Here is a 12716-nt window from a genome sequence, read left to right on the forward strand (position 1 = left end):
TCACAGGGAAATCATCAGCTTCAACGTCACTCAACTATCGGACACACCCATTGTATTGGGCATGAGTTGGCTGGACAAGCACAGCCCAACGCTGGCTTGGTACCAGAGGCAGCTGACCTTCGGCTCTTCCTTTTGTGCTGAACACTGCATCGTGCCCCGGCAGGAAGGAGAGGAAGAGGAGTCACAGCTGCAGCTAGGCACGCTGCAAGCGGTTCCCCACAAGTACGCAGAATTTTTGGAGGTTTTCTGTGAGAAGGAGGCAGACAGGCTACCCCCCCACAGACCATATGACTGCAAAATTGACCTGCTGCCGGGGGCGGCGCTGCCCAAAGGGAAGCTGTATTCCATGTCTGAGGACGAACTGCAGGAACTCAAAGAGTTCATAGATCATAATTTGGAGCGCGGTTTCATCCGAGAGTCCAAGGCAGCGGGGGGCAGTCCTGTATTCTTTGTTAAGAAGCGGGACACGCCCCAAAAAAGGCTTGTGGTGGACTATCGCATCTTAAACAGTGTGACCAAGCCATCGGACTTCCCCATGCCTCGAATCGACGACCTCCTCGCACAGGTACGGAAGGGCAGCGTGTTCACCAAGTTGGACCTGCGAGGGGCGTACAACCTCATTCGCATGCGGGAAGGAGATGAGTGGAAGACAGCCATGTTCACGCCCCTGGGCACCTACGAATATAGAGTTATGCCTTTTGGATTGCAAAATGGCTCCCACGTTTTTCAAGCGTTCATGCATCACGTGTTGGCCGGGCTCCTCTACAAGACGTGCGTCTGTTTCTTGGATGACATCCTGATCTTTTCGGAATCGCAGCAGGAACATGACAGACACGTCAAGGAAGTGCTGAGCAGACTACAGCAGCATAGGCTTTACGCCAAGCTGGAGAAGTGCCAATTCGACGTGACGGAGGTGGATTTCCTGGGCTACAAGTTGTCTGACAAGGGGCTCACCATGGACAGCGCCAAGGTTCGAGCAGTGTTGGATTGGAAAAGCCCATGCAACCGGAAGGAGGTCCAACGGTTTGTCGGCTTCGCGAACTTCTATCGCAAGTTTATCAAAGGCTTTGCCATGCAGACAGCGGCCATCACGGACACGCTCAGCTCCAAGAAAAAGAAGTTCATCTGGACAGAGCAGGCGGAGCAGTCCTTTCAGGCACTCAAGCGTCTCTTCGCGTCGGAAGAGCAGCTGCTTCATGTCAACCCCAGCAGGCCGATGAGGGTGGAGACAGACGCTTCGGACAGAGCCGTGGGAGCAGTCCTGCTGCAGAAAGACCCGCAGGGGGTTTGGAGGCCGGGAGCGTTTTACTCCAGGAAGCTCAGCAAGTCCGAACAGAACTACACCATCTGGGACAGGGAGTTGCTGGCCATTCATGCAGCGTTCAAAGCGTGGAGGCACTTCCTGATCGGCGCCAAGCACACGGTGCAGGTCTGCACGGACCACAAGAATCTGGAGCACTGGCGCACGGCACAGTTCCTGAACCAGAGGCAGATACGTTGGGCTGAGTTCTTTGCGAACTTCGACTTCCGAATAGAGTATGTCCCGGGGGACACCAACATCATGGCGGATGCTCTCTCCCGTAAGCCACAGTATCTGGAGGAGGTAACGCCAGCGGCCGCCATGCACATCTTCGCACCAACAGTGTGGGCGTGCGCTGCGGCAACAGTTGACCTGGAGGCGGTGCGACGAGCGTTGCAGGATGACTCCTTCGCGCAAGCAAAGATGGCAGAGGTGCACAGGGGCACGGCAGCGACCGACGAGTTCCAGCTGCGAGATGGATTGCTCATCCGTAAAGGGGCCATCTACGTGCCGGGAGACGAACTTCGCGCCAAGGCACGACACGCCAGTGCACGACGCGCCCACTGCCGGGCACTTTGGCAAGGAAAAGACGGTGGAATTAGTCGCCAGAGACTTCTGGTGGCCCGGAATGAGAGGGGAAGTCGCGGACTACGTAGCGAGGTGTGACACCTGCCAGAGGGCCAAACCAGTGCACAGACCGCCGGCCGGACTCTTGGAACCGCTGCAAACTCCGGTCGAACCATGGGAGAGAGTGGCCCTGGACTTTGTCACGGATCTGCCCAGCTCGAGGGGCAAGACGGCCGTGCTGGTGGTGGTGGACTTGTTCTCCAAGATGGCACATTTCATTCCGTGTGCTAAGGTGGCCACGGCGGAACAAACCGCCAAACTGTTCATAGACCACGTGTTCAAGGTTCACGGTCTGCCGCGGTCTATTCTGTCCGACCGAGGGCGACAGTTCATCTCGAATTTCTGGCAGAAGCTGATGGGCTTCCTGAACGTCAAGATCAACCTGGCGTCGGCTAGACACCCGCAGACCAACCGGCAAGCGGAGCGGGTCAATGCCATCATGCAGCAGTACCTGAGATGTTATGCGAATCAACAGCCTGCGACGTGGGTGGATTACCTGCCTCTCGCCGAGTTCGCCTACAACAACACGAAGCACGTGTCCACGGGGGTCACGCCGTTCTTCGCCAACAACGGGAGGCACCCCAGAACCTTCCCGGGACTGGAAAGAATGGGGGAGGGGGAGCCGCAGACAGCAGATGCGTTCGCGTCGGAGTTGCAGGAGGTCCACGATCAGCTGCGGCGGCACCTGGAGCTGGCCAAACACGCATACAAGGTACAAGCGGACAAACACAGAAGGGTTGGCGAAGAGATCCATGTGGGAGACTGGGTCTGGTTAGCAGCCCACGCAGTGCCGGCCAGGTCGTTGGCGAAGAAGAAACTAGGGCATAAGCAACTGGGGCCCTACCAAGTCGAAGAGCAGGTCAACCCGGTGGCTTTCAGGCTGGCGCTTCCGGAGGGTTCCAGGATGCATCCGGTGTTCCACAGATCGGTGCTCACTCCCTACAAGGCACCGCGCAGGTTTCAGGAACCAGGAACGGCACCGAGTCCACTCAGAGAAAGAACCGGGCACGCGGGAGTGGCACAGGAGGAGCGCATCAACGAAGTCACGGAGATTTTGGACTCCAGATGGGGGGAAGAGGGGGTAGAATACCTTCTCGCCAAGGAGGGCACTCCGGCCAGTGCGAACAGCTGGGTGCCGGGCTACGCTTTGGACGAACCTCTGCTCAAAGAAGAGTTTCATGCCCTCTTCCCACATAGGCCAATGCCAGAAGACTTTTTCGACGACTGGCTTTTCACGCCCACGCTTTCTGCCAGCACGTTCCGGGGGTTCGACTCGGAGGAGGAACCGATACGAGACGCCCGTTCCCCGGAGGGGTCACCCTCGGGATCTGCCTCAGAACCCTCGTATTGGTGGGACGATAGACCAGAGGAGCAGTGGCGCAGAAAGTGGCTGGAGGGTCCAGGACGAGCAACGCCGCCAGAAGGAAGCGAGGGAGAGACGGACATGGACGTTTTCGGGGACGACCCAGGTTTCGAGCACGGCGGCACAGAGATGGAAGCGGAGGTGACCGTCGTCGACGAGAGCAGGGAGGAAGAACCGGAAGACTTCAGATGGAGGCCCGCCACGGGAAGCGAACTGTATCCGACATTCGTCCCCCTGACACAGCAGCACCCAGCTCCCGCACCGGAAGGAGGGGAGGGGGGAAGAGGGGGCTTCGAGGGGGGATGGATGTCAGGGGTTCAGGAGCAGAGGCAAGGGCAAGGGAGGAAACAGAGAGCGAGGGGGAGGAGGCAGAAGAAAAGATGAGTGATGACGACGACCCGAGATCTCCGAGTCTTTCCAGTGAATCAGAAGATTCACAGAAAGGAGCACCAGTGGCCAGGGCAAGGGGGGAGCCTAGGGGGACACCCCAGGAAGATAGAGCCAGAGGGGACTCAGAGGAGAGCAGTTGGAAATCGGGACCAGCGTCACCGCCAGAGAGCAGGGAAGAGGAAGGGCGCCAGGGATCTAGCGCTGGCAGCTCACAACAGGGGGGAGGGCACGAGTCAGGAGTGGCCACACCTCCATCGGGGAGCGAAGAAACGGTCAGACGGAAAGTGGAAGGTTGGGCGCGCGCGCCAAGTTCAAATGCACAGGAAAGTGACGCAGTAGGCAGCCCGGAAAGGGAGCCAGGTCCTAAAGCCCGGCGCAAGGAGACAGGAGGTTCCGGGGGGTCGGCGTCAGAAGAATCCCAGAAGGAAGAGACCCCGGGGGGCAGAGGGACCCAGAGGAGAACAGTCAGGCGGAAAAGGTGGAGCAGGGCTAGGATATTAAGTTGGTGCACAAGGGGCGGAGACTCAGACGGAGCTTCGCCGATCTAACCACTAGACGTAGAGTTGCACGCAGCAGCTTGAGAATGGAAACTGTAACTCAATAAAGACTTTTACTTAATGATCGCTGGCTAGCGTGATCCTCTGTGAGCTAGGATCTGGAAGCAGCTCTGACAACTACAAAGAGGTGAGAAGCTATTTCAGGCTGCCTTGCCATTAGATCTTGCCAAACTTCAGATGAGAAGTGAGATCGGTCCTTTTCATGCACAAACTCACCATCAGTATACTTGGAATAAGATTTAGGGCAGGGATGGGAAACTTACGCCCTTTCAGATGTTGCTGGACTCCCATTCCCAACATCCCTTATCATTGACTGATGAGAGTTCAGCAACGTCTGGAGGACCACAACTTTCCCATCCTGTTTTAGAACAATAAAGGTTGTGTGAAAACCATACATTTAAAGCATACAACTTGCCCATAGAATCCTGGAAACTCTAGTTTACCCCCTCAGAGAACTACAGTTCCCAGCACTCTTAGAAGACTGCAATTCCCAGGATTCTTTGGGGAAAGTTGTAAGCTTTAAATGTTGGGTGTCCAAACAGCCTAAAATTGATCAGAGGAGGAAGGCACATGTGATCTTGAGTGTTGCCAAGTGGGACAAATTTGCCTTTGCTCTGCACTTCAGAACTACCTTTGTGGCAGGTCTGGATGTCCTTTACAACATGGGTATAGTATTTCAGGCAGAATTTAATACCTAATATCTGATTTGACTTCTAAGATTGATGGCCAATTAATTGTATTGAATACCTGAATTTAGTTGCTAGTCTGCTCCATACTACTTTGTGTTTCATATATTTTACTGTTTTATCATTTGTATTTGATATGTGATATATTTCATATTTCTTGCTCATACTGAAGTAGATATCCAAGATATCCATTATTTATTTGCAGTATCTTGAGCAAACTTACTTTTGGCTTGCTTGTCTAGAATGATTTGTTAAGATACTATACCTTATTTTGTTGTCTTGGAACATACCATTCTTAGTGCTCTTCCATATTTCAGCTAATATTACAACGCTTGACATTTGTAAAGAAAAAAACTCATAAAAAACAGAAGCGTCCATTTTTCAATTCCAAATGCATGTCACCAAGAGGAGGAAATGCAGCATGTTTGAATGACGTTAGAATGCACAACATAGCTGGGTCATTGTTCATTTTTGTGTTTCCTTAATATTTGATATTTTGATTGCCCTATCTTCTTCCTTTACCTTATCGTCATTTCTTTTCTTCATGGGTTGCTGTTTTTTTAATGTTAGATTGCTGGGAGTCCAATAAGCTGCCACTTCTCTCCTGATATCTTGAGAACATGTTCAGAAGAATCGAAGTTAGCAATGTCTACTATAGAACACTAGAAATATCTGCAAAAAAACTGGACTATTAATATTCATTCATATGGAGATGTGCTACCATTGCAGGCTTCTGGTGAGCATGCGGTTACAGTTCCTTTCACTCCAAGAAGCCTCCATTGGCTGCCACGTTCTTTGATTCATCATCATCGTACAGGCAAGTCATACATCCTGCAGCCCATTGCTTGCAAGTGATGCAATCCTCTTCCCATCAGTGGGTCTTCAAATTATTGTAAGGAAAGGAGGAAAAATTGTTTCAACTGCAGTCAACTCACAGTAGGTCATTGGTGGCAGAACGTGATTCTCCCATCATCCATTAGCACCTACATTGCTATTGCTAGAATGTATGACTATGCAACTGCCACAGGAACATTTTTAATGCAACTTGTGATAAGTTATTAGTGTGTTTGTACTGTGATGCAATTGGTTGTATGCTGCCCTGAAATTCTAAATAGGTTATAGGGCAGTATATGTTTTAAATGAGATACAGTGGTGCCTCGCAAGACGAAATTAATCCGTTCCGCGAGTCTCTTCGTCTTGCGGTTTTTTTGTCTTGCGAAGCACGGCTATTAGCGGCTTAGCGGCTATTAATGGCTTAGCGGCTATTAACGGCTTAGCGGCTTTAAGAAAAAGGAAACAAACTCGCAAGAACTCACAAGACGTTTCGTCTTGCGAAGCAAGCCCATAGGGAAATTCATCTTGCGGAACGACTCAAAAAACGGAAAACTCTTTCGTCTAGCGAGTTTTTCGTCTTGCGAGGCATTCGTCTTGCGGGGCACCACTGTACAAGAAGAAAGATTTGTTGTGTAATTTTGACCTCTCAACTTTAAAACCTTTTTAAAGATGCAAACTCCTCTATATGATTGCTTTTCATAGGACCATTATATATTTTCTCTGTGTTTGTTTTTAGTTTGCAGAAGGCTCTGAGTCTGCATATATAGGAGTAGAGAAAATGTTTTTGAGGCCCTCACCTCCTTTTAGATATCATCTCCATTTCACATTATATTATTAATGTGTCACAGTCCTTCTGTTAAACTGTCCTGTTGCAAACCGGGTGCTGATAGTGGCATTATGAGTCCAGAGTGAAGTAAACTATGGAAGAATATGTTTAATGTCAGCGCAGGCAACAGAGCCAAGAGATGAATTGAATTTCTTTCTGATGAATCTTATGGATCAGCAGATTTATTCAGAGTTATTTAAAAAGCAGTTAACATTCCATTAGCAACAAACTGTGATCTGTGTCAGCAATAAGACACTGTTCAGTCATTTATTTTAGAGCAAGAAGTCACTGCAGGGAGAAATACCATTATTAAATATCTAGCAGGCAGATAAACACCCTGGAAGTGCCTTGATATTTATCTTTTTTATTATAAATATTAGATTTACCTGTTAAGAGTCCTATTGAAATATTTTGATTTTAACTATTTTTCTTGCTCATTTCAGACCAAGGAAGCCAGCAAATGCCATTCTTATTTTTTACCCTTCAGATTTGCAATTAAAATATACTGCTTAAACTGTGGGTAAAATAGCATTTTCAGAGTTCTTTTAATGTGGTTTTATGGTTCTAGTCAAGCTAACCCAGCACCACCTTTCTTCCCATCTATACTGGATGATCCAAAAGACCACACTTAGAATAACCCCTTCTTCCCCAAAATAGAAGTTAAGGGAAGAGATCTGGGTAGTTATGCCCATGGTAGGGTCTTCAGTGTTAATTATGGCAGGGTGAGTCTTGGGATAGCCACATAATTGCACCAGTGGAGTAGGTGCAAGTGTGATAGTTATAGAGGGTTGTGTAGCAACAGTGGAAGCAGAAAGTGCTAGGGCACAGATGAAAACTCCTGGGGAGGTCTGTGTGAAACAAATCCATCCTTGGCAGAGCATCAGTAAAATTTATAGGGATGTGCTAGAATATCTGGGTGGTGAAAGAGGAAGGGTGTGGTCTAAATTAAATGGTTCAATCTCCTTGTACAATCCAGGTTTCTCCATTGAGAACTTGTTCTTTTAGGGCCAATCATGAAATACAGCCACAATGTTGTGAGGATTTTGGCACAATACTCCCCCCCCCCCGACACATGCACACTCTGAAGCCTTCCCTCACGCTACCAATTCTTCCTGGAATGACAGGGTTTAGCACTGCTGTTGTCCTGCTTCCTGCGGAGGACATATGCAAAGAATGAGTGCATCTAAGTCCTAGACAAAACCCCAATGTCAACATATCCTAAAGCTTCAGATCACAGCATTGCTGATCTAGGCTATTAGGATTGCTAGGTAGTGACATAATCCATACATCACTGCACCCACATAATGCCCATTCATTTTATCTCACTGTAAGAAAGTGCCACTTGTTGAATGCTCTAATGTATGTTGCAGGCTGACCCAGATCCCTGCGGTCTTCACGACCGAATGAAATTAAGTGTGTCTTACAGCATCTTCCCCCACTTCTCTGCCAAGGATAGCTCAGCCAGAATTCCACAGTTCTTGTGCTACTGGTATAATTTCACTGTACTCTTGCCAACGAAGCTGACACAGCAGAGACAGTAAATCAGTAGCTCCTATCAGTTCCACACCATCAATATTATAAATGCATCCTGCGGGGCAGGCATTACCAAGCGCCCTTGCTGTTTGCAATGCTCGAAACAACTTTTAAAATTTGTAGTTCTTAGTTTACAGAAAGTCAAAAAGGATACAAGTAGGAAGCAACAAAAAGTATTTTTAAAAACCACCTGTATTGAACTAGTATTAATAAAATTGTATTAGTATTCAATGCGGCACATGCATTGGTTAATTAAATGACTTTGATTCTGGGAAGCCCCTAACCAAGTGCTTAATTAACTTCAGTAATACCAATAGTAGATTGCAATAGTACCCTATACTTGGGGGGCCTTGGTTTTTCTATTATGGCTATCCTAAAAATGACGCAGTGGTATTCCAATGTTAGGACATTGCAGATCCTGCAGTATTTTTATGCTAATATGCTATTACCACTTGATCAGGGAAACTCAGCAAAAATTCCCAACACATTCTCCCAAGTAGGTAAAACAAACACTACACTGAGTTGCTCACTAGAATTGTTACAAAATTTATTGTTTTACAATTCACTATGTATAAAGTATTTAGTCTGAGTAAATACAACTCTTCTAAAAAATAAAAAAATATATAAAATGAGGGCATTATGCTTTATTTTGCTCTTAAAACGAGAGGTGCTCCTTTAATGGTGGAGGACACGCCGGTGGATAACAGCTTCATATTTTCCCGTACAAAGTTGCGTTGTTGCACCGTAGCTGATCTGACATAGGTATTCCTGCAGTCAACTTTTGCTGATGAACTTGGTGGTACAGTTTGTGGGGGCAGGCCGTTGATCTCATACATCCATTGCATTGCTGTGGTCTGAAAGCACCAAAGAGAAATTTCACTAGAAATGAGTTCATAGTCTATTACTGTGAAGCAGACAACAGCTATCTGCCACAATGTGTGTAATTTAGGTCATTTATTGTTCCCAGCATAGGGGGTGCCTCAAAAAGCCACATTACCGGAACTGCACCATGGTGCAAAAAAACATTACCATGCAATAATAAAGCAAGGCAGAACATTTCGTTTTATGAACTAAGAGCAGACTGTTAGAAATATGTATACTGTCTAGCGCCCTAGGTAATCAAAACTCTTGTTAATGCTCAACAGTTTGAGATGCAGCTTCTGAGGGAATTAGTTCACAGCAGGAAGTAAGCAGAAATAATAAATGGGCTGCTGGCTTTATTTGTACCCCAGGGATTAATGGGGTGCTTGAAATAAACAGCATCAACTTCTAGCATCTTTGTTTGGGTCAAGTGAGTCATCTCACACTATGGGTAGGAAAGGCAACTCAGAATTCCGCACTGTAAATTCTGTACATGGACGGAGTGTGATATGGATACTACAGCAACCAAGAACAAAAGTCATTTTCAGGTACCTTCTTTATAGCAGAGCTGACCTATTTCACTAGAAGGAGATATCTAGCCGCAGAAAGGATATTTTATAAGCATTTATTTTAGAGAAAAAATCCTTAAGTCCATGAGCTTACTACAGTAAAGTCCCCTATCAGGAATCCCATTGTCAGGGCTCACCTGTATTACTAATGTTGCTGTGTGTTTCTTGCTGTACATATTAGGCTTGAATCCAACAGTGATCCAGGTTCCTGTTGAGTCAAGTGGAAGAAGTTCCCCAGCTTGAGGCGATACAGTAAATTCTGGATCGCTGCCTGTTAGGAAGTATGCCGTGTAAGGCTCTGGGTACCTAAGTGAAGAGCATTCAAAATATATCATACAACATTTATTACCATGCAACGGTAGTCCTAAATAATTGGTATTCTGCTACAGGAGATCAGCAATGAAACATTAATGGTGCCTTATAGCTGTGCTTCCTGCTGTTCAACTTCTTACATATACTGCTTTTCTTAGCCTGCCTATTGGAGAGACTTTCTGAAATGCTTGCAGTAATACTTGCGCATATATATATAAAAAACTAACATGGTTTTTTAATGTAAGTTTATCCTCCTTACTGCAGGCATTCATCTAACTAGTGGTTTCCTCCTTACTTGGACAGAAGGAGGCAAATGTGTTCCATTCAATCTACCACACTTCTTTCAAGGAATCTGAGAATCTTCCAAAGTAAGGAGAAGCTGCAAGAAAGCTGCACACACACACACTTTCCGTAGTAACAGCAGCTTCCAGAATCTAAAACACAATAGGTTAGGAAAATCATTGACCTAATAAGTCCTAACTTAAAAAACAAACAAGCCCTACTGGAAAGGTTATTTGGCCAGCATATAAGAGGCCAGTCAGTAAGAGTTCAGAACCTTGCATTCCAGGAAATGTTGCTGACATCCTTCCTGTAGGATAGGGCAGAGTTGTGCCTGGGAATCAGCTGGAGAAATGAGAAAATGCAATTCTCCATTCACCACCTCTCTCTGCAGGTTCCAGGGCAGTAACGGATCAAACCAAAACATCAAAAAGGAAATGAAGGCCAACGTCACCCAGATTAGTGTTGTAGCACATCATGAGCCTAAGGGTACTTCTAGTGATAGTAATAAAATAGTAATAAAATACTGGATTGCTCAGTAACCAGAGAAAAATTTGCCCAACTTGCCTTTAGGGAATAAATAAAAACACTGACCCTAAAAGAGTGGGTAGACACGCTAGAACAGGCTCCCTCAACCTCAACCCTCCAGATGTTTTGAGACTACAATTCCCATCATCCCTGACCACTGGTCCTGCTAGCTAGGGATCATGGGAGTTGTAGGCCAAAAACCTCTGGAGGGCTGAGGTTGAGGAAGCCGGTGCTAGAACATGTTGTTGCTGCTTTCAGTTCCTGTTACTGCAGACCAGACTTACTATATAAAAAACATCCCCACATGGATTAGGGAATGGTCTATTACTACCCTGCAAATAGTTTTTGCTTCCAGAATTTGTAAATCCAGCACAAGCCCACTATTTCATGGCACTGATAGTACACAGCTAAAGACAGCCCTCATCCTAAAGACCCATATGTATTCTTAATTGAGCCAGTGCTTATTTTGTAACAGTTTTTGATTATTACAACTAAAGTAATCTTGGTTCTTGAAGCAATTTATGATTGCAAAGTAATTCTCTGCAAAATAATAATAATAATCCTTAAATATTATTTTTAGGCCCTCTACATTAATCATACATCCGTGGATGTGTTCTCACGTTTATTAGATTATACCCAATCATATTAATAAGTTTCTAAAGAACATGTCGCAAAGGTAAACTGGGTCACTTGGTATTTCAAAGCGAATATTGCACTGATTACCGTATTTTCCTTCTGTACACAGCGATTTTTTATATAAACAATGCAATCTCTAACTCAAAATGTGGTTCCCAACAAAAGCAAGGTTTCTTCAGGTGTTCTGTGTTTAATTAACACATAAGGGGGACCACAGGAGGGGGGGGAGCATCCTAACTCTGCTTTCTCATTCCCACCCCCCTCCATAAATCGGAGGGATAACTTCAACAGGGAGTCTTCTTTACTAGTGGAGGCTCCCTGTGTGATTTAAAATCCTGGAAAATCAAGATGTGGGAATCTTTCTATGAGCTGAAAAGGCTCCCTGCTGCAGAAGTTATCCATGCAACTCATGGCGGGCAAGGGGGGAGGAGTGAGTGTGCTTGTCTTCCCCCTCCCCCTTGCATGTTGATTAAACATAGAAGTAGGACGGCTGAACAGGACAATTTGATCCAGGTCCACAGAAATAAAAAAATAAGTACATTATATGGGCAAAGCCATTTAATTTGTCAGATAAATAATAAATTACTTTTTCAATTCCACTATTCCCTTCTTTTTATGTATATAAAAAGCTTTTTGAGGAGCAAAAATTATTAAAGGTTAAGAATGGACTTTTTGAAAAAAGCAATTTGGTATTGTTTGAAATGCACATTTCAAGGTAGTCTTATTATCATGAGATAATTTACAGTGGTAAAGTTTAATATGACAAGCGCAAGATAGTTGATAGACACTTTTCAAGAAAATGATGACATAACTACAGGAGTATAAAGGGCCCATCATTTATCATCATTGATTGCATTATGTACCTGTCCAAGAGAAACTTTGCTTTAATCAATCACTCTGGGGCATGAAGTTTAGACAATGAAAGATATTTCAGCTCTATGGATGACCCACTGCACTTTTGGAGAGAAAGCTCAAAACCCCTTAATGAAATAAAGGTTGGTTACACTGTTAGGTAACCCAGCCAGGGGCCAATATTACCTTGGTGCCTCCATAGCGCCATTTTCCAATAAGAGATTTTAAGTATTTTTCAGTATCAAGGAAATCTTGCTACGCATATGAGTAACATTTTGCTCACAGCAGGTTTATATTACCCACTGCACTTATATACCCCACACACCATACTCTACTAGGGACTTGATTCTTTTCTTACTTTGCCTACTTCTTCATAAAATCTGGCAGAGACCTGATATGTATGTATGTATGTATGTATGTATGTATGTATGTATACCCACTGAACAGCTGCTAAGGATTGGGGTGTCTATTTCTGTCAATGTTCTCATTAGGCAGTGAAAACATATACAGTGGTACCTCAGGTTACAGACGCTTCAGGTTAAGGACGCTTCAGGTTACAGACT

General features: G+C 45.8%; 1 protein-coding gene across 2 annotated transcripts in view; it reads right to left on the minus strand.

Annotated features, from left to right (window-relative positions):
* Positions 1–8638: 8638 nt before the first annotated feature.
* The window catches only part of CFAP47 (cilia and flagella associated protein 47), a 185850-nt gene continuing 181772 nt past the window's right edge, over positions 8639–12716 (minus strand). For both annotated transcript variants that reach the window (XM_081197772.1, XM_081197773.1), the window contains 2 exons: positions 9684–9852; positions 8639–8970 (listed from right to left, as the gene is read on the minus strand). In XM_081197772.1, the coding sequence (XP_081053898.1) occupies positions 8761–8970; positions 9684–9852 (379 nt within the window). In that variant the 3' untranslated portion in view covers positions 8639–8760. The remainder of the gene's footprint in view (positions 8971–9683; positions 9853–12716) is intronic.

Source organism: Podarcis bocagei (genome assembly GCF_964188305.1).
Source record: "Podarcis bocagei genome assembly, chromosome: 6".
NCBI lineage: Eukaryota > Metazoa > Chordata > Lepidosauria > Squamata > Lacertidae > Podarcis > Podarcis bocagei.